This window comes from Phalaenopsis equestris, unplaced genomic scaffold, assembly GCF_001263595.1.
Source record: "Phalaenopsis equestris unplaced genomic scaffold, ASM126359v1 Scaffold000150, whole genome shotgun sequence".
NCBI classification, from domain to species: Eukaryota; Viridiplantae; Streptophyta; class Magnoliopsida; order Asparagales; family Orchidaceae; genus Phalaenopsis; species Phalaenopsis equestris.
The window spans coordinates 194,232-221,071 of NW_018164592.1; the positions used below are offsets into that span (position 1 = coordinate 194,232).

The 26,840-nt window shown below is 36.7% G+C and overlaps 1 protein-coding gene across 1 annotated transcript in view; it reads right to left on the reverse strand.

The window, feature by feature from the left end:
• LOC110021846 (DNA-directed RNA polymerase V subunit 1) overlaps window positions 1–26,840 on the reverse strand; it is a 128,252-nt gene that overhangs the window by 53,507 nt on the left and 47,905 nt on the right. Inside the window, exons 7-12 of the mRNA XM_020720521.1 lie at window positions 22,452–22,610; window positions 22,201–22,350; window positions 20,338–22,071; window positions 20,049–20,224; window positions 12,808–12,883; window positions 12,565–12,692 (exon numbers count right to left, since the gene is read on the reverse strand). Coding sequence (XP_020576180.1) covers window positions 12,565–12,692; window positions 12,808–12,883; window positions 20,049–20,224; window positions 20,338–22,071; window positions 22,201–22,350; window positions 22,452–22,610 — 2,423 coding nt within the window. The remainder of the gene's footprint in view (window positions 1–12,564; window positions 12,693–12,807; window positions 12,884–20,048; window positions 20,225–20,337; window positions 22,072–22,200; window positions 22,351–22,451; window positions 22,611–26,840) is intronic.

The window sequence follows — 26,840 nt, forward strand, 5'->3', positions numbered from 1 at the left end:
TGGAATTAATTGGTTACGTATACAATCAAAAATTTATTCTTAATATGGCGAGGAAATATATTAATAATGCAAAATTGGTGCGACCAACACTTGCTTTACAATTTCATTTCTCACACTTGCCAATATATATAAAAAACGCTAAGTCGTACATTTTTTTCTAAAGATTGAAATAAGTCCAAATTTAATGTTGATATATATGAAAAGTCTAAGAAGATCATCTAAGACTACCTTCTCGAATGACATGTCGTCATTTTAAATGATACAAGTCAATTGTGAAAATATTAAGATTGGTAAACAGTGAAAATTGAACTACAATAAATTATATTTATGACGCAATTTCTAAAGTCAACGAATAATAAGTGACGCATTTAGAAAAAAAATAAAAAAAGTACAAACAAATATTATGTATTATTGATAATAGATGGAGGTATAAATTTCTAGAGTCATTGCATCAAGCTAAATATTACTTAAACCCAGAATTTTTTATAATAAAGACTAATACAAAATCAAATGCACAACTGATGGAAAATGTGCACGCAATTATTATCATGTTAATAGAACATCCAAATAAAAAAATGACAACAAATTAAGAACTTTCTATTTATAATTACGATGGCGATTTTTGTGCAACTGAATACACCATTCACAACAAAGATATAAAAAATTTCATGATTAAATTTCTACTTTAACTGTATCTTTTTAGCGTGATATTATAATTATAACAGTGAAATAGTGGTCGATGTATGATACATTAACTCCAATTTATAAAAAAAATGTTGTCGAAAAATTAAAATTAATTTATGGTTAGGATTGTAATCAAGCCGAGCCTAGCCAAGTATATCATTATTGGGACTTGGCTTCATATAATTATAAGTTGTTCATGGTTGGTTTGAGCTTGTGTCAAGCTTTCATATATTGTTCAAGCTTGATTTGTTTAACTTTTTCAATGTTTGAACTTGATTTGTTTATGACAATTGAACAAGAATTTAAACAAGCTAAAAATCAAACGAGAATCTAGATTTTCCTATAAAAATTTAATAAATAATATTGCAATTCTAATCACAGCTACTAATTTGTTGATTATAAACTCTAAAATCTTTAAACTTTATTAATTAGCTACAAAATTCTTATAGATAAGACTATACTAGTTCAAATTTTGTAAGCAGAAGAACTAAATTGATACTCAAAGTTCTAGGAATAATTATTTACTTAATCATATTAATACAAAATAACATTAATAAGAAAATACACACTGATGTTGTTGACAATTGCAGTGTAATGGTCATAAAAATAAACTCATTATATTCAAGGTTATGAAAACTCTACAAGAAAAACCTTTTATGACTCTCTTTTATTATAAATATCGCAATCTAAACTATCATTCATTTATTATAAAATAAATATATAATTTATAGTTAAATTAAAATTATTATTGATACAATAATATATTACTATTAAATTTATAATTAAATAAACTATAACTAATTAAATTTTATCTAAATAATATATCACATATATAATACGAGTAATTATTGAGCATAGTATTGAAATTTTAATATGTTACTTCTTGAACAACAAACGAATTTGTTCGTGAACATAAACGAACAAGTTTGACTATGTTCATAAACGAACGAGTTTTCAAAAATTTTTCAAGCTTGTTTATATACTAATTTGAATGAACATGATTGAGCCTTAATCGAGTCAAATTCAAGTTGTTCATCGAGTCCATTGGTGTATTGGTTTACAGTGCTACTAGTTGTGAGACATGTCCATTAGTGTATTGGTTTACAGTGCTACTAGTTGTGAGACATTCGAGTCTCTTTGAACCTGTTAAGAATTTAAAAATTTTAAACATATTAAACAATTTATATATTTTATGCTTTTATTTTAATTTTTATAGATTCTAACGAAAAAAAGACAAAAAATTGACTAAATCAAAAAGAACTTAAATGTTATACTTTTCATCAAAAACAATCAAATTTTAAAGAGAAAGAGAGATATTATTGATCTGATCAATTTGATTACAATTGGAAAAGATATGAGTGATTGATTGAAGAAATGAAGGATAATAGTGAGCATCAATTTAGTGATGAAGATCTTGGAGGCAAATTGAAGAGGCTTTAAGAAAAATTAATTGAAAATGGTCAGAAAGATTTAGTAGGGCAAAAAAGTTGTTAATTTACAATGATGATGAGTTCATCTTGGCATGTATTCACTCTCTTGTGCCAAACAAAGCAAGTGAAATTTTTCACAAGAAGAAGATGAAGAAAAAGAAGAGGAACAAGAAAATTTTGAAGACTAAAAAATTCCAACTAAAGGAGAATGGGATTATGTAAATAAAATAGAAGATGAAGACATTTGAATTAAATAAGCTTCTTTTATGAAACTTGATACTTTATTAGTTTATTTATGTTTTATAAATTAGACTTTGTTATGACTTTTTCTTTTAATTTTAATTAATTATTGCAGAAGATTATTAAAAATTATTCAAAATTTTAATTTGGAGGTTTACTTTTAATATTTGCCTTTAAGTATTATACCCCTTTTTCTATTTTATATCAATTTTTAAGTCATATTTCATGTTTTATAATTGTTAATGAATGTTTTTATACATAAATAATTTTATTCGATTATTATTACCATTTTTTTAAGTCTGCAATTATTGCAATAATGAAAGTCAAAATTATAAAAAATATGCAAGTATGCATCTATTAAGTACAAAAGTGTGACTTATTATCTATAAGAATAAAAGAAAGTGCATTGTGATCATTCACATGCTTTTATACAAAATAAATATATTAGGGGACTTTTGTTCATTTGAGTTTTGTGAGGGTATGTGCTCCCTTCTAGGTTCACAAAGAAGACACATATGCATCCACATTATTGTATGGTGGCAAATGTATCCTTCCATTGTCAATCCTTCGGATGATGATTTATTTATCCTGTTCATTTGCGAGATGTAGGAAACTCTTATATATTGCATCTTCTATTTGATTAGAGTATCTTGTCTTCATTCTAGTTTCTTTTCGTCTTGGATTGTTTTATTAGTTTTTTTTTTCGTGGAATCTTTTCTAACCACCAACTCTCTGGTATTATTTAGTAACAAAGCTTGTCAAACCATAGTTCCATCTTAGGGTTACCAAAATCCTCTCGAACCTAAATCCACCAAACCATAGCCAAATTTTAACCTAACCCTAATTCCCCCATGCTTATTTTCAAAAACAACAACCCTAAATATTTTTTTTGTGCCATAAATCAGCCTCATACACCATCTTTCACCTCCAAAATCTAAACCCACCAAATCATAGCCAAATCTTGACCTAACTCTAATTATCCCTTACTAATTTTCAAAATCAACACCAAATATTTTTTTCAACACCTTAAACAAGGCTCATTTTCCCTCTTTTACCTCTCAAACTTAACTCTAGCCATACCACTTAGACAAGAGTCGAAGGTCGGAGGCACTCAAATCCAGTGAGGTTACAACAACTCTGACATCTTCAATGTATTTGACATGACGCGATATAATGAGTCAGAAGTTTCGATGGATGTGGTCGAAGCTCTGCCAACCCTAGTAGATTGATGCGGGGAAGGAAGGGGACCCCGAACAGGTTAACAACACCATAGTAATCTAGAGGCAGGTCAATAAACTACGTGTCAAATCATAATATATAAATATAAATATATATATAATCATGAGTGCACAGTTATGTACTCCAATAATCCACACATGGAGCTATGTTTGTAATTTGCAACTAATGATTTCTCCAAATAATGACTCGTCCACACAAAATGTTACAAAATTCAAAAAAATTAACAAAAATATTACCAAACTAGACAATTTTGTAAATACAAAATGTCATTCAAACATTACAAGATTAAAAATCTACATCAAAATATTTAAATTCAATAAAACGCATTTCAATTGCCAAAAGTACTTTAAATTTACTGAAATACTGAAAAAAAAATTTTCTAAAAAAATTTGATATGGCATCTTAAAAGAGATCTAAATTTCAATTAGCTGTTATGGCGATTTAAAAAATTTTAATGCGGTACTTTAAATTTACTGAAATACTGAAAAAAAAAATTTTCTAAAAAAACTTGATATGGCATCTTAAAAGAGATCTAAATTTTAATTAGCTGTTATGGCGATTTAAAAAATTTTAATGCTAAAATAACAATGTAATTCACCAATGATTTAAAAATCTTTAAGAAAATATTAAAAAACATGACAAAATAAGGGAAATCCTAGGGGTCAAGATTAGGACACTTGAACCTCAAAAAAGTTAAGTCAACTGACCTTCTGATTTAACTTTTAGGCTACCTCCAAAGCATTTCAATTCATTTCCAAATCAAAAAGCTTCAATAAAGCTATCGCCGACAGCCAAATAGGCAAGCGTTAAAAATTTTAGCACAGCAAAGATACCCACTTAGAGGTTGCTAAGACATTACATTGTGTTAAAAAATAAAATAGGTCTAGCATAAATAAATATACCCATAACCAAAGAGCTTCAAAGAACACAGAAAAAATAAACGACACATTTACATCAACATTAAGATGATCTAGACTTCATCCACGAGGATGCTAAACTCTTACGACTAGAATAACAAAAAATCAATTATGGCGATCATATTCCAGCCTAAGAGGTGACAAACCACTTCAACTTCTGCCCAATGGGTAATATGAATTGTTTTGATTTCCACACCAAGGAGTAGTATAAAATCTAAATCAACTGCTACTTAAAAAGTATTATGAGCATCTACACTCCCAAGCACTAGCGTACAAAACAAAATGATCCCAGCCTCAGAGAAATATCTTCCACTCTTACAGGTGATGATAAATAGTCACTTCAGTCATTTCACTCCAACCCTAGCTCTTAGGAGGTCTCTTAGATGATGCAACCTATGGTTGCTAACAAGGTGCCCAACAATCATGGCTAGAACTCAATCACTAAAACGCCACAAGTCTTGAATAGCCTAATGGATTGGTGCCAATGGTCAAAAAACCTTTGAACTAATGACCGTAGATGCAACGCATTGCTCCCTAACTTTGAGATATATTGTCACAATCACGGCTCCATAAGAATTGAAATTGGCATCTACTTGATACACACTAGACAATGGAACCATGAGGTCTTAGCAGCATTTACTATCCATCACAGCACCCATGTCTGCACAGCAGGAAGGCAAAACCTTAACATGCGAGAAAGCTGTCATAAAGAAAGTTCTTCAAAATCTAAGATCATATGTTTTCCTTAATTAAAAACCTAAAAGGGGGATTATTACCTATGGGGATGTGTTTCAAAAGAAGTTTCAATTCACATAACTAACTAAAGCCACCAGTTTCCATTTTTTCAGGATTCATTTATTGCGAACTGAATTCACGGAGACTCTACCTCAAACAACCCAAATTTTCAAAACCAGTAAAAACTGAACTCTTTTGGGTTCAATTGTTCTTTTCAAGTCTTGATATTTAGTTGACAATCTCATAATAGATTTTAGGAAAGAGGTGCATATTCCTGTACATGTGATTGTACGCACTTTAATAATAAGTGCATGTCTATGTGAATGATTACTAAAGAGCAGGCAACATGTGTCTGAGAAAGGGAAAAAGAATGCAAAAGTTGTATAAACAATAATATGGGCTGGGCTAACTGCCAAAAAAAAAAGATTAGAGACACAATCTATGTTAGATCGGCACCTAAAAGCAATTTAATCTCTTATTAGTTATATTGTGGGTATAAAAAGTGCTTATTATGCTTAGATTTAAGCCATGCTATGTGATTATCGTTTTGATTCTTAGGGTTAGCGACGCGAGAGCTTACCAGGACGTTGTACTGCAGTTGCTCTACTACCGCAGTCCCTATATCCTATTTGATTTTTTGCATTGTCAAGCCCTACATCTTCTAGCACTTTCCTTGTCGATCTCCTTCCTTTTCCATCACCTTTCAATTTCTATTCACTACCTATTCTAACTACTACTCCTCATTATATAAAGGTGCTAATTATTTTGGTTAGAGCCAGTTTTTGCCTTCCAGATTTCAGATTTTTGTCCGAACAGCCCCCAACAACAGTTTTCCCTTTCGAGCACAATATCTGAGGGATTGGGTGGCGCTCCGGCAGTACTTCTCTCCCGATATGGTGACTATCTTTCCCCTAACCTTTCCGCATCCTTCCACATCTCTTCGGATTGTCAAATCTCGCCACAACCACAAGTAACAGCATTCTGATTGCTATTTTCTGCAGCCCCCAGCCGCCTTCCAATTTCTTTCGGCGTTGTTGCCACCCAAATCGCCACTAGTTCCTATCGTCCCCACCCCCCAATGTCGTTGCCGCCCAAAACAACCAGGAAACACCACCTTCCTTCTGTCCCTCCGCTATCTACCCCAACTCCTCGCTGCCATCACCAAGGACAGCCACCATACTTGTTGTCCCTGCATCTTTACACCTCCCCATTGCTACCACTAGTATTTCCCTTTTGTCGCCACCCCAGCCAGTCATTTTGATCCACTTAGCAAACCCCACCTCCCTTGGAATACACTTTAGTTATGTTTGCCTGTGTTGTATCATTATATTTCTCCTTTCAAGTGTATTGGTTGTAACCGTTTATTTGCGTTAAGTAAAAATATTTGTTGTTCTATTATAGTTTCGGATAACTCCGGCATCAATTAGGGTCTAGGAGAGATCGGCAAAGACTTGAATTTTTGCATGTGATAAATGACACATGCATAGTTTTGTAACATTTTTGACACTTTAAAGCAAAATGCAATATTTCAAGAAAACAAACGACGGTGCCGCAAGGATCGCAGCTTCCAGACGCATGATACAGTCGTCGTTTATCTTGTTTGGGAAGCCAACGAGGAGATCGCGGGGAGCAGATGCACGCCCTCGACCTAACATCGAAATTTCAACTAGCTGGGAAGCCAACGATGGGATCACAGTTTCAACTTTTGTGATCTAAAACGGTTCTGGGAGTAATTGAAGCCAAGAAATTTGATATTTTGGGAAAGAAACTAGAGAAAGGGGTGAGCAAAATTAGATATGGACTGGACTCGTCAATGGAGAGGCAGTTCAAATCCCTGGAGGGGCAATTCTTGTACATGGCAAGGAGATTCTCGAACTTGGAAGAAATAATGAAGAAGATTGTCGATTTTTACACAAATCTGCCACTGCCAACAGTAGAATTGAGCGACGGTGTCTGAAGTAAATGTGAGCAACACTAGTGCCTTAAGCGCATTTGAAACCGCCTGATCAAGCCAAGGAATTAAGAGCAGACTCAAGCAACAAAAATTAGAAGAATTTCAACGAACTGCAGTTAGTGGGACCCCAGCCAGGACTGCATCCAACCACGCAATATCTTTTGTTGTGGCAACCTTCCGAAAACAAGGCGATTTAGGATCCTATGGGGACAAATGAGCTACTTATGGGTCGAACAGACTTGCATGAGAAGAAAAATCAATATGGGTCAAAGAAAAAAACCCAACCAACTATTTCATGGGCAATGAATTTTGGTAAACAAAATTGGGGAGGAGACTCGCGTATAAGGAAGTTGAAGATGTCAATCTTTAAAGTAGAGGAATGTTTGTGATTGGATACCTGGTTGCTAATGGGTTGATAGAGAAAGAAAGATTGATGATGGCGGCTTTGCATTTGGAAAGGAATACTCTAGGGTTGAGAAGGTAAATACATTGTTTTGGAGTTATGATAGGAGAGTTTGTAAATGAGTGATTTTAACATTGTAAGGTATTCAGGTTATTGAAGAATTTCTTCCCTAGGATTTAGAGAGCATTGACATGATATTGGGCATGACATTGACTACACGATCCTTAAAGGGAAACTGAGATGTATTGGAAACTCCTGAAAATGACCCTATGATACCAGAGTTAAACTGAACCATAATAGGGAGAAGTAAATATTATTATCGAATGCAAATAGACGGTTACAATCAACACACTTGAAAGGGGAAATACAACACAAGCGACATACAATTCGCATTAAAGTAGATCCCGAGTGATGGTGATGAAGACTAGGGGGCTCAGAAAGGTCGCGGTAAGGTAGAGAAGGGTGGCAGTGAATACGGGCAGCTCGAATGGCAGGACAGTATGAGGGGGCAATCCAAACAATAGTAGGTTGTTGTTTGGGACTATTGGACAGCGAGAAAATAGCGGAAGGAAGGCATTGAGTGCTGCGACAATGAAGGTGGATGCTTGAGACAGCGATAGCGGCGAGGACGAGAGAGGAGAAGGCGATGGTGGCGGTTGGAACTGCAGAAAACAATAATCGAAGGCTGTTATGGGTAGTTGCAACAAGGTACAGTGGTTGGGAGCAATGTGGGAAGATGTGGAAGAGGATGAGAGTCAGATAATCACCACCTTAGAAGAGAGATACAGTCAGAGAACTGCCCATTCCCTCGGATTGAACCCTCGAATGGGAAACGGGTGTCGGTGGCTATCTTGATAAAAATATGAAATAAAACACACCAAAAGCTAACCGTAAGATAGGAAACAACAAATTTATAATAAGTATTAGTAGTGCATTCCCTCGGATTGAACCCTCGAATGGAAAACGGGTGTCGGTGGCTATCTTGATAAAAATATAAAATAAAACACACCAAAAGCTAACCGTAAAATAGGAAACAACAAATTTATAATAAGTATTAGTAGTTAGAATATAAAGAAATTAGAATAGAAATAGAATAGAAAATGAAGGGATCAAATAAGAAAAATGGTTCGTAGTATGTAGCTGCAATAGTGCGACAATACGCTCCCGCGTCAATCTTTCGGGGTAGGGAGTTTCGACTTCATTCGTCGAAGCATTTAGTTCTTTGTAGCACGAAGTCAAGTTTGCCACGTTGAATGTAACTGAGATATTACAACCCTCTAAGAGGTCGCTCATGTAGGTGTTTTCATTCCACAACACATTCTGGTAGAACAGATATACGTCTTTTTATGGCAAAACCTGAGCTGGCATTATAGACAGACGAGTATTCTCACATAACAGGTATAAAGTCATCCAATTCGTAATATGTTCTTTCCACTTCACATGCTCGGCGTAATGTAGCAGAAAAATCAATATGTTAGGAGAAGTCAACTCTGGGGTGAAATCTATGGCAGGCAGCACCACTTTAATTAGCAACAACTCAGGAGCCCCTCTTCTTCTTCGCTGATAAGACTTAGGTCCCATTGAAGAATTTTCTTACCCATCAAGCTCCTAAGACAAATTTTCAAGATATGATTTATTCCTCCTGTTTGGACATCTGATGATGGATACCATGAATGCATGTAAAATACAATGGCAGGCAGCACCACTTTAATTAGCAACAACTCAAGAGCCCCTCTTCTTCTTCGCTGATAAGACCTAGGTCCCATTGAAGAATTTTCTTACCCATCAAGCTCCTAAGACAAATTTTCAAGATATGGTTTATTCCTCCTGTTTGGACATCTGATGATGGATACCATGAATGCATGTAAAATACAAACTCGAGGCACTATAATCTCGTATTCTATCAGAACGATCATTACATCAGAGTTACTATCTTCTAGAATAGCTACTGTTACTTTAGCTAGAATCTCTATCTTGGAGTCAACTGGAATCGATGGCGTCTCTTACTTAGTTGAGAATTGAGAATCCTTTTTGAAGTCTGTTGGATCACTGTTTATCTCTTCAACTGGAAGTCAATACTCCTGCTTTGTATCCTCACCTTCTTCAGTTTCTATTGTATCATTACCCAATTTTTAAAGAACGCCCTGCTCTATGAAGCAGATCACCCCTCTAGTTTTGCAATATGATTCAACATGCCCAATTTTGTGGCACTTGCAACACTTTCTGACTGAGACAGATTTAGGGATGTTGATTGGTTCCACCTGTCCTCAAGTTTGACTAAGCTTTTCCTCAGAAAGGGTCAACTTCGATATTCTCTTGGGTGTAATCTGGTTGTAAGACACCGAAGTTGAGTGCTAACTGTAAGACATGGTGTCTCTTACTCGGCTGAAAATTGAGAATCCTCTCTGAAGTCTACATTTTCTGGATCATTGTTTATCTCTTCAACTGGAAGTTGATACTCTTGTTTTGTGTCCTCACCATATTCAGTGTCTGCTATATCACTACCCAATTTTTCAAAAATGTTATGCTCAGTGAAACAGATCACCACCTGGTAGTGCAGTCTGATTAAACATGGTCAAATTTGTGGCGCTTGCAACACTTCCTGGCTATAATAGATTTAGGGATGGACATTAATTTCAACTGTTCTCTACTCTGACTCAGGTTTTTTCTTGCACAGGGTCAACTTAGATATTCACTTGGGTGTGATCTGGTTGCAAGACCATGAGGTTTACCATTGTCTGTAAGATGTGGTGGCTGCCCGATAAAGTGGTCTCTCCACTTCTGAAACTAGAACTTGAATCTTTTGCCTATATTAAGCTGGTAGGAACTAGTGTTGAATCCCCTACATCTTCAGATTCTCCAGCTCTCCACACGATGGTTGTTCTCTCAGTCTACTCTGATACTGGATTCCAAAGCATTGTGGTCGCACTTTTGCACACTAAAGCCCTCTAAATGGAAGGGATTCAAAACCTCATCTCTGACTCCCCTTTGGCTGTCCCAATCCCAGTCGAGGGCAATCTCTCATTCGATTTCATACTCAATTTCAACAAGCCTCTGTTGAAGTTGGCGGATCTCTCGTTATATATCGTCTCGACCAGGCTCGAGTAATTATCTCCTCGGTGGCATTGTTAGAATTTAGGGTTGGGAGGTGAAAGAGGATAAAATAATTGTTTAAGGTTGTAATTCTGAAAATCAGCAAGAGAGAACTAGGTTTAGGGATGTTTGGTAGTGGAAAGGGCATTTGGTGGTAGGAAAGAAAATTCTCATGTTATGGTGAACGCTAGGAAACTTTAAGATAGAACTAGGGTTAGCCTAGCTCTAAGACCAAATAATACCGGAGTTACCCTAAATAATAATAGAGAAAAGCAAATATTATTACCATAAGTAAATAGACGGTTATAATAAACACACTTGAAAGGAGAAATACAACACATACAAAACATAACTCGCGTTAGGGCGGATCCCGGGTGATGGTGACAGTTAGGAGGCTTAGATAGGTGGCGACAAGGTAGGGAAGGGGATTCCAGATTGTGGATGAAGGGTGGCAGCTATTATAGGCAGTTGGAATAGCAGAACAACACAGAGCGGCAGTCCAAACAGCAACAAGTTGGTGTTTGGGGCTGCTGGACAGCGAGAAAACAACAAAAATAAGGTGTTGCGTGCTACGACAGCGAAGGTGGAGTGCTGCGACAGTGACGCCTGCTAGGTCGAGGGAAAAAAAAGCCATGGTGGCGGTTGGAACAACAAAAAAGAGCAATGGAATGCTGTTGTGGGCGGCTGCAGCAAGGTACGGGGGAAGTGAGCAATGTAGGATTATGCAGAAGGGGATAAAAGAAAGATAATTACCACCTAAGGAGAGAGATACAACCAGAGCACCGCCCAATCTCTCGGATACATCCTTCAAAGGGAAACTGGCATCCTGTCCTAATAGAAATCTATAATAAAACTCAACAAAAGCAAACCTTAAGACAACAAACAATATATTTATAATAAGTACTAGAAACCTTAAGACAACAAACAATATATTAATAAGTACTAGTAGTTAGACTAGAAAAGAAATAGAAAAGGTAAGGGATCAAATAAGAAACAGAGTATGGGGTACTGTAACTGCTACAGTAACACGGCGGTAAGCACCAGTATTACCCTAGTAAGTACAAGGCCTTGGTGTTGTGAATCCATCGAAGGTGGGAGCTATGTTGTAGTGATCACTAGCTAAGGTCTTCAAGGGGTTGAAAATATTTTTGAAACTTACAAAATACTACTGGAAGTTCATGAAATATTGTAATTCGATTGTATAGTCGTTGATGAACAAATTGAAAAAGGATAACTTTTAATGAGGAAAAGAGGCGATCCAAAATTTTGAGAAATAAAAGGTCATGAAAAGTGTACTAGTGATGGCATTGCCTAATTTCAGCAAACATTTCATTGTAGAGACGGATGCTTCAAGCTATAGGTTGGGTGCAATCCTCATGTCGTGTCAACCACACATCGCTTATCTTAGTCAAGTACAAATGTGAGAACCAAACTCAAGTAAATTTATGAGTGAGAGTCATACGACTTGATCCAACAACAGTTTCTTTTTTTTTTTCCACCTTGAGGGCAAAGTATTTTTTTAGAAGGAAGTAAAGTTAGACTGGATCCCAAGGGCAATTTAGTCTTTTATTAGTTATTATAGTGGTGTATAAGTAAGGCTTATTATACTTACCTCTCAAATTATAGGTGTTAGGAGAGATTACCTGCCTCTTAAATTTTAGGTGTTTATCTATTATGTATGGCATTCTGTTGTGTTGTTTTTGGTTGATGAATTACAGCAATTTGTTTTGTCCTAATTTCTACGGAAGTCCATATCATTTTACAATCAATAAAATCAAAAGGGCACACAAGTTGTGCAAGGTTCAAATATTATTACCAGCAATCCTTAGAAATGAATACTTTAAAAAAGAAGTTCAATAAAATTATGACCTGGTTGACAAAACAATTCCTTTAAACAAAAAGGAAAGAGGTCCTTTCTTCTTCTGACTGCCAGATATAATCTCTTGACACTTCGGAAGAATTTCCTCTATTCTCGTATTCCATGCTTTCAACCGCCCCTGTCAAATGAAAGAGAACAAAACTTTTCATTCAAAAATACAGCTTACCTTAAAAGATGCACTTCGAAAGATTGTATAGATGCAATATTAAAGACTAATGTTTACATGAGCATACCTTATCAAGGTGAATATGACCAACAAGGCCGGAAACTGCATCCAAACCATCACAAGGAACTATTTGTTTCTTGTACCTTGCAATATTTTAGTGTTAGTTTATGAAGAACAAAAACTAGATTCATGAAATAGACAGCAGGCCTTCGAAATATCAAGATGTAAAATTGTAAAATATAAAACAAAGGGATGAAAGAGATTCAAATTCACATAAAAGGGAATTAACAATTTTTAGGTGTGAATCGAATGATTTGTAATATCTCAATATGGGGAAATACGCCCAAGAAAAATACATGAAAATTAGCAATGTTTATGTATTAAGTAAAATAGGAGCAATTTGTCAAAATGCGCGTTTCACATTTACAGTAAATTATTCTGTGTAGAGAGAAACATTTTTAGGAAAACATGGATATCCTATACACTTACGGAACAACTAGCCTAATTCTTCAACAAATTGGGGAGCTGAGGAAGTGATTCCAACATTTTCCTTCGATGTCTATCCAATGATAAAATAAATGAACTTTAGTTGAAATTAAACAGCCAAAACGATGGCACTTCAATTCGGTTACAAACTTTCAACTTTCTAAGAAAATCATATTTTTAAAGTATTTTTCATATTGGACATTACGAGTATGATACGACTGTATATAATAACAGAAAACAGTTACCCGCTTGCACAAATATGCCCCGCTAGTTGATAAGAAAATAACATGTTAAATCTTTCCTATAGTACTTCACGTTAAAACAAGTTCTTCACAGAATGGAAATCAAGAATGCAAATCCTCTGAAAAGCCTTCTAAAGAAAGAATTGTTTGAAAACCTACTTTGTAGGTTTATAATATAAGATTAAATAGGGGATTACAAAGTTTTGCAAAAAAAAACCCCTAGACTTCTTCAATATTCCCTTTTCACGAATAGGAAACTAAATAAGGTCCAATTCTCAACACTACCCCGCAAGATGGGCAAAGGATATCCACTAAGCCCATCTTGTCACATAACCTAGACAAATCTAATAAGCTAATTCCTTGGGAAGTCAACCACATACTCTCCGGTGGCTACGTGATTCCTTTAGCAGGGAAGTCAACCACATACTCTCCGGTGGCTACGTGACTTAGCTCCAGTAGCACATAATTCATCTTTTCCTTCATGAAGAATCTATCAATCTCCACATGTTTGATTCTATTGTGTTAAACCAGGTTGTTAGCAGTGTTGATTACTAACTTGTCGCACCAAAAATTCATTTGAGTTCATTGGTCCACATTGAGCTCGATCAATAAGGCTCTCAGGCACATCATCTAGGCAACTCCTAAGGTCATAGCCCTGTACTCTGCCTCTGTTGTTGACCTCGTTACTCCAGACAGTTTCTTGCTCTTCCAAGAGACCAAGTTGCCCCGTACAAACATGCAGTATCCTGAGGTGGGTCTTCCCTCATCTGCACAACTCTTAATCAAAGTCACAAAAGCCCTCAATGCATACATGCCCATTCTTTCTGAAGACCAAACCCATCCCTAGTGCATTCTTCGGGTACCTCAGAATCTGATACACTGCATTCATATAGCCCTTTCTTGGACCATACATGTAGCAGCTCACCACGCTTACAACAAAAAAAATGGTGGGTCGAGTGTGACACAGATAGATCAAACGGGCCACAAATCTCTAACACCTCTCATGATTAACCAGTTCTCCTACCTTTGCATTCCAGCATGCATGTTTGGTCTTCTGGTCAATTGGAGAGACTGTAAGTTTGCACCCCAGCATGCATATTTCTTTGAGGAGATCTGGTACATACCATTATTGGGACAAGACCATTACTTCTAGTCCACAAACCACATCATTCCCAAGAAAGTATATGAGTTATCCAAGATCCTTCACCTCAAATTTATTGCCCAATCTTAGATTTAGTTGGGAAAATTTAGTACAATCATCACCGATAACAACGATATCATCAACATATACAGCAAGTATAGTGGTCTTACCTTCATGTTATCGAAAGAACACCGTATGGTCTGCATTGATCTTCTGGTATCACATGTTCATCATAGCCTTTCTAAATTTCTCAAAGCAGGCTCAAGGGGACTGCTTCAAGTCATACAGTGACATCCTAAGCCTACACACTTTGCCTATAGTTTGGATCGTATTGAATTCCGGAGGTTTCTCCATATATACTTTCTCCAATAACTCACATGACGAAATTCATTTTTCAAATCAAGTTAAGGTAACCTCCACCCACCATTCACTACAAGTGAAACTAGTGTCCTCACAATGCTCATCTTCACTACTGGTGCAAAATTTTCATCAAAGTTAATACCATATGTCTAACTGTATCCTTTCACCACTAGTCGTGTTTTGTACCGCTTCACCTTTCCTTTTGAAGTTTGCTTCACTGTGAAGATCCACATGCACCCAACTGACTTTTTTTCCCACTGGTAGTGGCACTATCTCCCAAGTTCAGTTTTTATCGACAACCTTAGCTTCTTCATCCATAGTCACTTTCCACTTATGATCCTCCTTAACAACTTGCCTCTGTATAGAGAAAGTGTTCAAAGATGCAATGATTGCTCCATGTAAATGTGATATGTTAGAATAAGAAATAAAGTTAGTAATGTCATATTCCCACCCAAAAAGATAGGAAGGATGTCTCTGCATTGTTGCGATATCATCTTTAAAGTTAGGGGTTAGGAGAAGATGGAAAAGGAATCATATCACCTGGAAGCTCTGAGTCGGAGGTGGATGGCCGAGAAGTTTCAAGAGTCGGTGAAGATTGGGGAAAAGGACTAGTTGGCGCAAGTGACACTACACACATCATTTCCTCATTTTATCTCATTCTTCGTGCATACACCCTTAACTCACCTTCAGCCTGAATCTCACCACCTCTAGATTCACTCTCCTCATTTTCGGGTTCCTTAACCGATTCATTGCACATCACAAGAGAAGACATTGTTCCCACATGTACCACTCTCTCGCCATTACTACTCGCCTCTCTTGTCTCATATATGCAGTATATGGCGAGTCATTGAAAAGTGAAGTCACCTCCTGAGTGTAATACGATTCAAATTATCTAAATAACACATCCACGCTCACAAAAAATCTTCTCTATCGGGCTCCAGCAGACATAACCCTTCTGAGTAGCGGAATAACCTACGAACACACATTTCACAATTCTGCGATCCAGCTTCCCTACTTATGGTCAGATACTTTCACAAAATATACACATCCAAACACCTAAAATGGGAGCATCACGTTATTATCTCCTTTCAACATCTGATAATGAGATTGCCAATCCAACATCCTTGAAGGCATCATATTGATCAATTGAGCAGTTGTCAAAACTGCTTGCCCCATAAGTGCTTTGGGACATTCATTGTGATAATCATGCTTCAGACTACCTCTAAAAAGTGTTTATTCTTCCTCTCGACTACACTTTGTGTGGGTTTGCATAGGTGTGGTTTGATGTATCTCTTGGGCTGACAAGTATTTATCAAATGCTTTCTTGGTATATCTTGTCTCATTATCAGACTTCAATACATTCACTGCTGCACCATATTAAATTTGGATTGTCTTGTGGAAGTCTTTAAAACAAACAAACACATCACCCTTATTTTTCATTAAACATAAAAACCTAACACGAGAAAAGCAATCGATAAAAGAGAAAATATCGATAACAAATAATAGAACTTATAGAACAATGTTCCCAAATATCATAATGTATCAAGTCAAAAACACCAGAACTATTCTCAGAACTGATATAAGAGCTCCTAATAAGCTTGCCAAACTCACAAGCATCACAAACAAGCTTCTGTTTATTTTCCTTTTCGTACGACGAAGGAAACAACCGGTTCAAGAAATTAAAGTAAAAGTGTCTCATCCTTTTCGTACGACGAAGGATACAACCGGTTCAAGAAATTAAAGTAAAAGTGTCTCATGCGTCTGTGATGTAGTAGCAACACATAATCTGCACTCCTCCCATATTCTCCTATTCCAACACTCTCAACCATGGATGTCAAAGTTGAGTTCATCCCTTCTCGGTCAAAGCACCAGAATCTATTATGTCATGTTCCTGTCCCAATTGTCCAGCTCATCCCTTTCTCTTAGAAGATCACCATAAAAAAAATCAAAACAAACAACATATTTTAATTGTAGAATAATGACACTAATGGAAAAAAATTTCACTAGAAAAGAAAAAGCATGCAAAATATTAGAACAAATTCATATGATTGGTACCCTCACTACACCGTTACCAGCAATAGGCTATGGTGTACCATTAGCAGTCTGCATGCTCTCTGGTGTTGTTAAGAGAGTATAAGAAGAAATATCTCTAGCAGTACTTGTCACATGTCGAAATGCACAATAATCTACTATACATTCTTATAATCTTGTGATGGAAACAAAGGCAAGAGCATGTGTATCATAAATACGTTTATCAAAGTGAGCATAAGTGGCAATGTTACCCTTCGATGAAGACTAGTTGGAAGCATCCTCAGCTCCATCTTTTGCTACTTCATGCTTCTTCAACAGCTCTAGACACATAATCCTCATTGGTAAACACCACACCTACCATCAGATTTCCTCGGTAGCCCCCTTTTCCACCATTTCGACCACCACTTCCACAATCACAACCTCCGCCCTATCCACATCCACATGTCTCTCTCCTTAGGTGGTCTAGAACAGGTCTTGCTCAGATGTCAAACTTCACCGTAGTTAAAGCACTTGTGGGGCTCCCCTGAACACCTATCATACCTGAGCTCGAGGAAACCAAAATTGACCACACACCCAGAAATCCACTCAGCTCTGAGCTTGTCTTCATGCGACTCTCCTCCTATATCAACACAGAAATGGCCTCATCCAGTGAAGGGATAGTTGCCTGAGCTAGGAGGACAAATCTTCCCTAATAAAAGGATGAGTTCAAATAGGTCAGAAACTGCATAGTCCTCATCTGTGTAAAGATCTCCCCTTTTTTTGCACTACAAATCGCTAAAGCTTGACATCATTGAGAAGTGAACAAGATTTGTCCACAGTCGCTCCAACTCTATGGAGTACTCCTGAATCAATCTATCAACCAAAACCACTACCTCTATCTCACTGAATCTAGATCAACCTCATGTGGTTCTCAGCTCCAGCATAGATCTTCCTCAGATTCGTCCAAATGTCGCAATCCTTGTGAATTTCATCTGTTATTGAAACAATCGATGCAACCATCGAATTGAGTTGTCAGGTACAAAGAAAGGGATGTGTGGTCCTCCACTCATCCCTCTTAATATTGTCACTCTTTGGTTGACCACACATCCCTCTTAATATTGTCACTCTTTGGTTGAACCCCCTTCCCTCTTAATATTGTCACTCTTTGGTTGAACCCCCTTCAACTACCCCTCTAGTCTCTTCCCTACTAGAGCAGCCTCGATCCGCCGTGAAAAACCCAGATATGTGGCTGAACCATCAAGTTTTAGATCCACGGGAGGGAGATCTAGCTTCACCTGTGTTGGAGCATGTGCTGAAGTCACAGTCCCCGTTAAGATGCTAGCTCCCCGACCAAGACCATCAGAATTTCAAGATTTATCTTCCCAAGAAACTCCAAAACGTTTACCTCCCGCACTATCTCTGTCTACTGACATCCTCAATCTAACTATGTCCTGGCATTCGTCGTCCTTTCAAGTACGTAGAACAAAAGTTCTCTCCTTCACTACTCTGATTTCACCCTGCCATACGCCGAGCCACGAACTATTCTACCAAGATCCAACAACTGAAGGCATCGTTAGTTCATTAACTTCCCGAGTCATGCAATAGCACTTATAACACGAGTGTTTGTCGATCCCATCATTCCCTTCCCAGTTAACTCTATTTGCAATTGTATCGTGTCGTGCAATAGCGTCTGTATTGCAAGTTCACGCCACGATCCCTTAGCTGCAATCCCAGTTAGCTTTAATCGCAATTGTTTCGTGATGACAAAGTGGAAGAAAGAGGAAATCGGCATGACAATCCCGATGATCGAGCAATACCAACGATGCCCACCGATCCCAACGATCAAGCAGCACCAACGACGGCTCTTAGGGTTAGGGATCTGATAACATAAAGAAAAAATCGTTCGAAAACTTGCTTTGTACATTCATAACATGGGCATAAATAGGTTATTACAATATTTTACAAATAAACCCCTAAAGTTTTTCAATATTCCCTTTTTACCAATAGGACCCTAAATAAGGTCCAATTCTCAACACCTTCCTTGAGGCTCATACCAAATATCTGCTTGCAATATGCACTGATATTTGATAAGAAAATAACATGGTAACTCTTTCCTATAGTGCTTCCAAGTAAAATCAAACTCTTCACAGAATGGAAATCAAGGATGAAATTCTTCTGAAAAACATTCCTTCAGGCTTATAACAGTACCGGCTTGCACAATGCACCGGTATTTGATAAGAAAATAACATGTCAACCCTTTCGACAATACTTCATGCAAAAATAGTTCTTCGCAGAATGGAAATCAAGAATGACAGTCCCCTGCAAAACCTCCCCTCAGGCTTATTTTATTAACGGGAATCGAATAAATGAAGCAGCCTTAAAATGAAATTAGCCAAGAGCAAAGTTAATTATTAAAAATCCCATGATGATTTATTTGAACAAATCCGAGTAAAACTGAATAACTTTACTAAGGTCATTTGAGCACCATCAGCAAACTCCGAAGGAGGAAACAATGAACAGATGCCAAGGTTTGCTAAAAACATCACTAAAGAAATCTGATAAAATGAAATATATGGGTTGGGGCTTTTACCATGAATTTTGATATTTGAGTGAGAATTTGAAAAATGGGTGAAAGAGAGTGGTTGATTTGTAAATAGCAAGTTTTAGGTGGTCTGAATGCAATTGCCCCAAAAAAGGGATAAGTACAAACAGACCACCCAAAACATTGAATTTTATAAATTAACCACCCATATGACTTTTTTTAGCCACCAAACTGATGTATTTATGCATGCCACAATCGAACTATTGAGAATTTGATACAAATGAAAAAAATAGGTTTGGGTTTTTACCATAAATTTTGATATTTAAGTGAGAAATTGAAAAAGGGATGAAAGAGGGTAGTTGATTTGTAAGTAGCAATTTTGAATAAAAAAGTGCAAAAAAAATCTAACTAATAAATCTTATCAGATTTAAAAAATAAAAAAAAATAACTGAAGATTAACAAGAATTGGTGGAAAAAGAATTTTCAGAGAATGCAGCAGAAAAGAGTTGGCGAAATTTCATAGTTACTCAATAGTGAATTCAGAAGCACAGTCCCTCAAGGTAAACTTCTTCAAGCAATCCTGAACAGCAAATGCAGCCATTTCCTTGCAAAACCTTTTCCCACAAAGACAGTCGTTCAAATACAGTACCACACGCCGATCATTGATTACATTTTGGTAACCTACTTTGCTAAGCAATATTTCCTACAAAACAAGTGAAACAATGGCTTCTGAGAAAATACTCTGGAAAAGGAAAACTGATATTCAAAAAAGGAGAATAGAACATGGCAATTTTAAAGCCATAACAATGTATGTACCTTCATCAACTCCCATGATGAATTTGTACTGAGAGAAGAATCCAAGACAGCTTTATAAGCTGGATTAGATATTGCAGTTGCAGCCAACACCCCAACTGGCTCACCAGCAAGCTCTCCAATCGAAGTATCAATATCATCCTTCACTCTATACTGAAATTGAATAACAAAATTTCTGCACACATTCCTCACAGTCCCATCATAACAAACTACAACATCTCGAAGAATCGCCATTAGATTCTTAAACAATGTTCCTGGCTCTGTCAGCCCTCTAGAGGAACGAACAATAACTTCTCTTGTGCAAATAGAATGGACAAAATCTTCATATGGATTTAAACCACCAAAGAAAGAACCCTTAACCAGACCACAGGCCTCAGATGGAACACCAACTCCATCAATCGAATGTTTTCCAAGGTAATATGAAAACACATCCTGAACTAGGGTCTTCGAGTACAATTTTCCTCTCTCAAATAGTTCAAGGCCTAAAAATCCTAGCTGTTGCAGAACTTTAAAGATTGATGACTCACTCTTCGAATCAATCATAGTACCAACTGATGAAGTCTTCAGAATAAAATCAGTGATAGGAAATTTAAGAATTTTGAGAAGATCCTCAACTTGCAAGTCCTGGCCTTCTCTATAAGATGATCGGGGTTTGCTGAGCAAACAAGATATCTCTTGCAATTTGAAATGAATATCTTCAAGAATATCCTTTGGGACATCAAAATCCTGCAAATTGATACTGAATCCTTGTACATTTAACATCTCCATAAGCAGAGGCTGCACAGTGTTCAAAAACACAAGCCCCTCTTTGGAACCTTTAAATGACAAAACAGAAGAAACCATATCAACCAGCGATGCATGGATCATGTCCTTTTTAAAATCAACATGTAGTATTTCACTACCACTGATGGAATGCCTGTCACCAGAACAATCAAGAGAGGCAGGAAATGCACATTGTAACACCTGAAAAATAGTCCAAAATGGGCCATGATTATGAGCCTTGACAAAAGCAGGTGATGGCAAGCCACGGGGAACAAACATTGATAACTGTTGTGCTGTCATTTTTGTCAGAAAACAGGCATTGGATATCAGCCTCAGGGACAACAACGAGTCCTGAACAAACTGCATATTTAGCAAATCATTATGAGAGCTCAGAAGTTGTTTTTCAACACTAAATAACTCAATAGCTTCGGCTTTTGCAGCAAGTGACTGCGGATAAAATATATGCACACAATCACCATCAAAGTCAGCTCCAATAGGAGAACAGACCAATGGATTGATTTTCACAACATTCTCATCATGAAGTGACACGTAAAAAGCTTGGACAGAGTGTTTGTGTGTACTAGGAGGACGATTAAGGAAAACCACATCACCATCCATTATTCTGCGACACACAATTTGACCAACTTTTAGCTTTACATGTCCTTCAGCACTAGTTTCTATAGAGAACTTCGTCTCCCCATCTGTATAAGCCACACATAACCTATTATTTACCATCTTCTGCAAGCGCTCCAAGTTATAGACAGACACTCTCTCCTCAAAGGTAACCTTTTTAGCAATTTCAGATGGTAAGCCAATAACATCAATCCCTATATAAGGATCACCAGTGATTACACTTCGAGAAGAAAAGCCAGATCCTTTACTGATAAATAACGTTCTCATCTTATCAAGCCATTGCTTCGAAGGATTTTCAGCTGCCACGCTAATCTTTAACTTCCCATTTATGTCATGAGGTACCTTGAACGTAAAGAGTAAATGGGAAATATCTTAAAGAAAAAGGACTTTAGAATGATAATTTGAAAACATCTTTCAAATAAAATAGAGGGATTCAAACACAGAAACATCTCATTATGTAAATTCATTTACCTTCGCAACACCCCTGAGACTCAAATACCGTGCAACTGCTACCTGCAGGCTACTCAAGTCACTTTCTGGAGTTTCAATACAAGAAGAATGATTAGTCTTTATTTTCTCGATGCTAGTGAAAATTCTTCGAAGTAAATTTTTTGAATTGTCCTGAAAATACATAAACATAGTATAAATAGATGGCTACTAGAAGCAAAACAAACAATCTATACCAATCAGTAATGTTACAGTTTCTCTCAAAACAAACTTACCGATGACATAATTATCTTGCCATCTGAAATTTGCGGCAAGGATAAGCAGTTCGGAGGAACAGGAAAATATTGAATGATGAAACCAGTATGGGGAAAGAATCCCTTTGCAGATAGCCTTCTCCTAGTTTCTTCTGGTATCTCATTAAAAATACGAATAACCTCGAACATTGAAAAAATAACAGTGGGAAACTATAAGAATATGTTTTACAAAGCGAGAAAACAAATATCATGACAAGAGATAAAATGCCCACTGCTGAAAACTTCCCACATTGGAATAAGATCACATAAAAGATGCAACGTGAACGGGAGAAAAGCAACCAGTTGAAAGGCTGGTAATAGAAGAAGATGATGAAGGAAACAATAGTTCTACAGGTTGAGGTGCTGGGAGCGTTGAATAACAAATCAAATAATAGTCCATGCATCAGCATGTCTAAAATCCAAGAACATAAAGAGATTCACCGCAGCAATGATAAAAACGTTACAAATGTCATAATCATCTAATTGTATCCACTGCTGTAATGAAAAAACCATTAGAAGCCAGACGACAAAATTCCATCAACAACAGGGCAATCTGCAAACTATTAGAACAGGCCATTATCATGTGGCTAAGGGGACAATTAGGACCACTTTTGTTTTGGCTTACCATCTGAAATTGCTATTTTATTTTGTTTTGATATAGTAGGAGTATCAATTCGGGCAGGCCGAGTTTGTGTCCTACCTGAAACTGACCCGACCCAAATATTATACCGATCGAAAATCCCAAACCGAACCCGACTTGCATTCAACCTGTCAACCCATACCACACACGTTTAACATAAGGAATAATCACTATTTGGGTTAAAATTGGATAAATTCCGGTACAATTCTGAGCTGGCGGGTCGATTTCAAGTCAATTTAGGGTCGAAGGGACATTTTCGAGTTCAAGTCAACCCATGCCCTACTAAAAAAAACTAAAAGGTTTAGTATCCTTGAATCAAACACGAAAAAAATATTATTCGAGTCAACCCATACCTGAATTTTTTTAGTCATGTTCGGGTCGAGTAATCGTGTCGGGTCAATTTTTAACATCTCTAGGATATTATTTAATCCTTTACAACAAATGCAAAGTTCACATTTCTCTCAAGATTATTTGTTTAAGGAAAATATTTAGTAAAAGAACAAAAATATACATGATATTTATTTCTATATATAAATATAAAATATTCATAAGGAATTGTCAGAGGCCATAAAACGAGACCCCAACCACCCTCATGTGTCTAACCACTCGATCCCGCGCCGCAAGAGAAATGCACTAGGACGGGATCGAACATGTAACTCCAAGGGACTTAGCACTGACTTCGTAGATGCCAACTAAAGAGTTACAACGAGCCACACTATATATATATATATATATATATATATATCTATGTGTGTCTGTGTCTGTCTGTATGTGTGTGTCTGAAGAGGGCACACGCGCGTATGTGTATGTTTAACTGCATATACATCTTAAAATGTTGGAGTCACTCTCGAATAGGCAGGTTAGGAAAGCAATGTTCCCAATGGCACACATCGACGATTCCTATGATGACCGTTATATGAAACAAAAAATAGTAAAAAAAACTGTAACAATAGAACCGAATCCTTCATTATTTCATTTTACTATTTTTGCCCTTGACGTTTTATGACACATGAATAAATAGTACTTTACTCATCTATAAACTTTTTAGATCGTGAATTATTATAATTTAGAAACATCTTTAGCCACATTTGTTTGACGCATATTATAATTGCAAAATATTTTCAAATAAATCCCATTTTGAGTGAATGGATAAAAAAAATTGTCTTAAATAATAATTAGAAGCTCCCAAAGAGAGTAGAATAATGAAATTATTTTACATTAGTACATATTAAAATTTGAATGAGTTATTTAAAAAAAAAAATCTTTGGATGTAGCTGGGCTCCTTTATAACCTGGAAAACTCCTAAATATTTACAAAAAAATCATTTAGGCAAAAAAATATTTATTCAAAAAATTTCTCCGTCAAACCATCAATTCTCATCTTGGTATTTCAAACTTTCAGCCTGATTCAAGCAAGGAGGTTCTAGTGCTTGAAGAGAAAGAAGACACAACTCTCTAAAAAAGACAAACAGATAAAGCAATCTCTAGCAGCATAAAACCAAAAAAAAGCTGTCCAACATGTTTCAAAAACCACATATTTATAATATATAATATAAAAACAAAATAAACCTAATTTATCTCTGAAAATGTAAATAGACATTAAGGAGGGATCAGTTAGTCCTGGTGGGCGTGACCCTTGGATCGGCCAAGAGAAAGAACCAATGGAAGCATCCGATGATGAAACCGCATCCGTATCCCGAACAGGCATCTATATCATTTGAACCACAAACAAAGAGTTTCATCTTCATCATCGGATGCTTCTAGATCCTAGCAATATGGCAGCAAGTTAGCAATATTGAAGGTAGCATAAATACTGTAATCACCTTCTTGTCTTTAACTAATCTGATAACTATAAATGAACCATCAATCCTCATCTTGAGTTTCCCAAAAAACCCTTAAAAAAATCTCACTTTTTAAATCTAACCAATACTAAATCACCTTCCTTGAAAACCATGTCTTTTTTGAATTTCTTAACCTACTTCTGATATTTGGCATTCTAATTAGCAATTTCCTTAGTCACCTGCTCCTGTAAGGTCTAAATTTTCTTGACCCCAGTCTTTGCATTGATACAATGTTTAATATCTAGTAGTATAGGCACTAACTCCAACAAAGTGAGAGGATATTTCGGTGACAATCATTAACAAATACAACAATCATACTTGGTGACGTGGGCGTACCAAAGTGACTTAACTTGAGCTATTAGAAAAATGTGTTATAGATGCAAAACCACAAATTAGATCAAGGTTGAGTGACGGACTTGCTTTGTAAGATAGTTAAGTGATGGTTGGAGAATAATGAGTGATGTGGCCGAGCCAGGAACACTCGCATCAAAGAACAGAAAATAGCAAACCCCATGACTTGAGAACAAAGAATGACGAGCACTAAGACTAGTGTTCTAAAAAACTGCAAGAGAGGAGACCTCTCACATAACAAGCAATAAGCAATTCAACTACCAATCAGCGTTGCACAGAATCTACATAAGCTGAGATGCTCATGCATAAGATGCAATGAGACAAGATGTGAAGTGTAACAAATAGAAGATTAAGATAATATACTGGTGCAGCCGCGCGCCAAATAATTTAAAATTTCATATGAGGCGCATGACTAATAGGACAATTTAGTCATTTTTTTAGTATTATAATGTGGTATAAAAAGGGTTATGTTATGTGTGATTGTTATCTTCAATCTTAGAGTTAGGATTTAGGAGAGATCGCTACCTGTCGAATTACAGGTGTTTATCTTTTATTTATTCGAGATTGTATCATTTTGATTTTGTACTAGTGGAATAGAATATACTGTTTCTTGGATAATTTCTGTGGAAACTTGTCTCGTTCCAATCAAATTGGTATCAACACATTGAAGCCATTGCACCACTAGAAAATCTTTGTCGTTCACATCTGACGCTACTGCTCCACCCCATATCGTTTCTAAAATCGTTGTGTTGCCTTCATGACCGAAATTTATAATACAGTTGTGAATTTAAAAAGTTGGGAAGCCAACAACGGGATCGCGGGTTGCATTCGTGAGTGGGCCACGTGATACAGCTAAATAAAATCTAAAATGGAGTGTTTCTCGTCCAAAAATGAGCACTTCTCATCCATGGAAAGAAGATTTATAGCTTTGGAAAGACAATGAAAAAAATCGCATAGTTTTACACAAAACTGCCACCGTCTGCAACATGAGCAAGTGGCACCATCTGAATCAGACTTGAGCAGCAGCAATCAGAAGGATTAACGCAGCATCAAGGTAGAATCGCTGCTTTAGGTAGATCTGGAGCCGTGGGATCACGTGAATGAATCGAGAGCGTATTAAAGCGGCAACATCTAGAGGGAAACATGCAACATCTGAAGGTTTACATTTAACAGCGACAGGAGGAACAGGATAGAGTGTGATTCGGGCCTAGAGATAATCGATTCAAACAGTCTCAACATGAAAAAGGGAACCACAGTGTATGGAAACCCGGCCGAGGGCAGCATCTAATTGAGCCAAAGCCTTTAATTGCGGCAGTCTTCCAGGAGGAAGGCAATTCAGAAGCCTATGTGATCAGACGAGCGGATTATGGGGTGATTTGAAGATGGGGCGAGCCAATTTGATGGAAGAAAAAAATCCATATGGGTGGAGGATGGAAACACAATCACCACTTCATGGGCAGAACGAACTTCGATGAAGGAAATTAGAAAGGAGACTCACACAAAGCAGTTGAAGAGTCAATTTTTGAAGAAGAGGACGTCT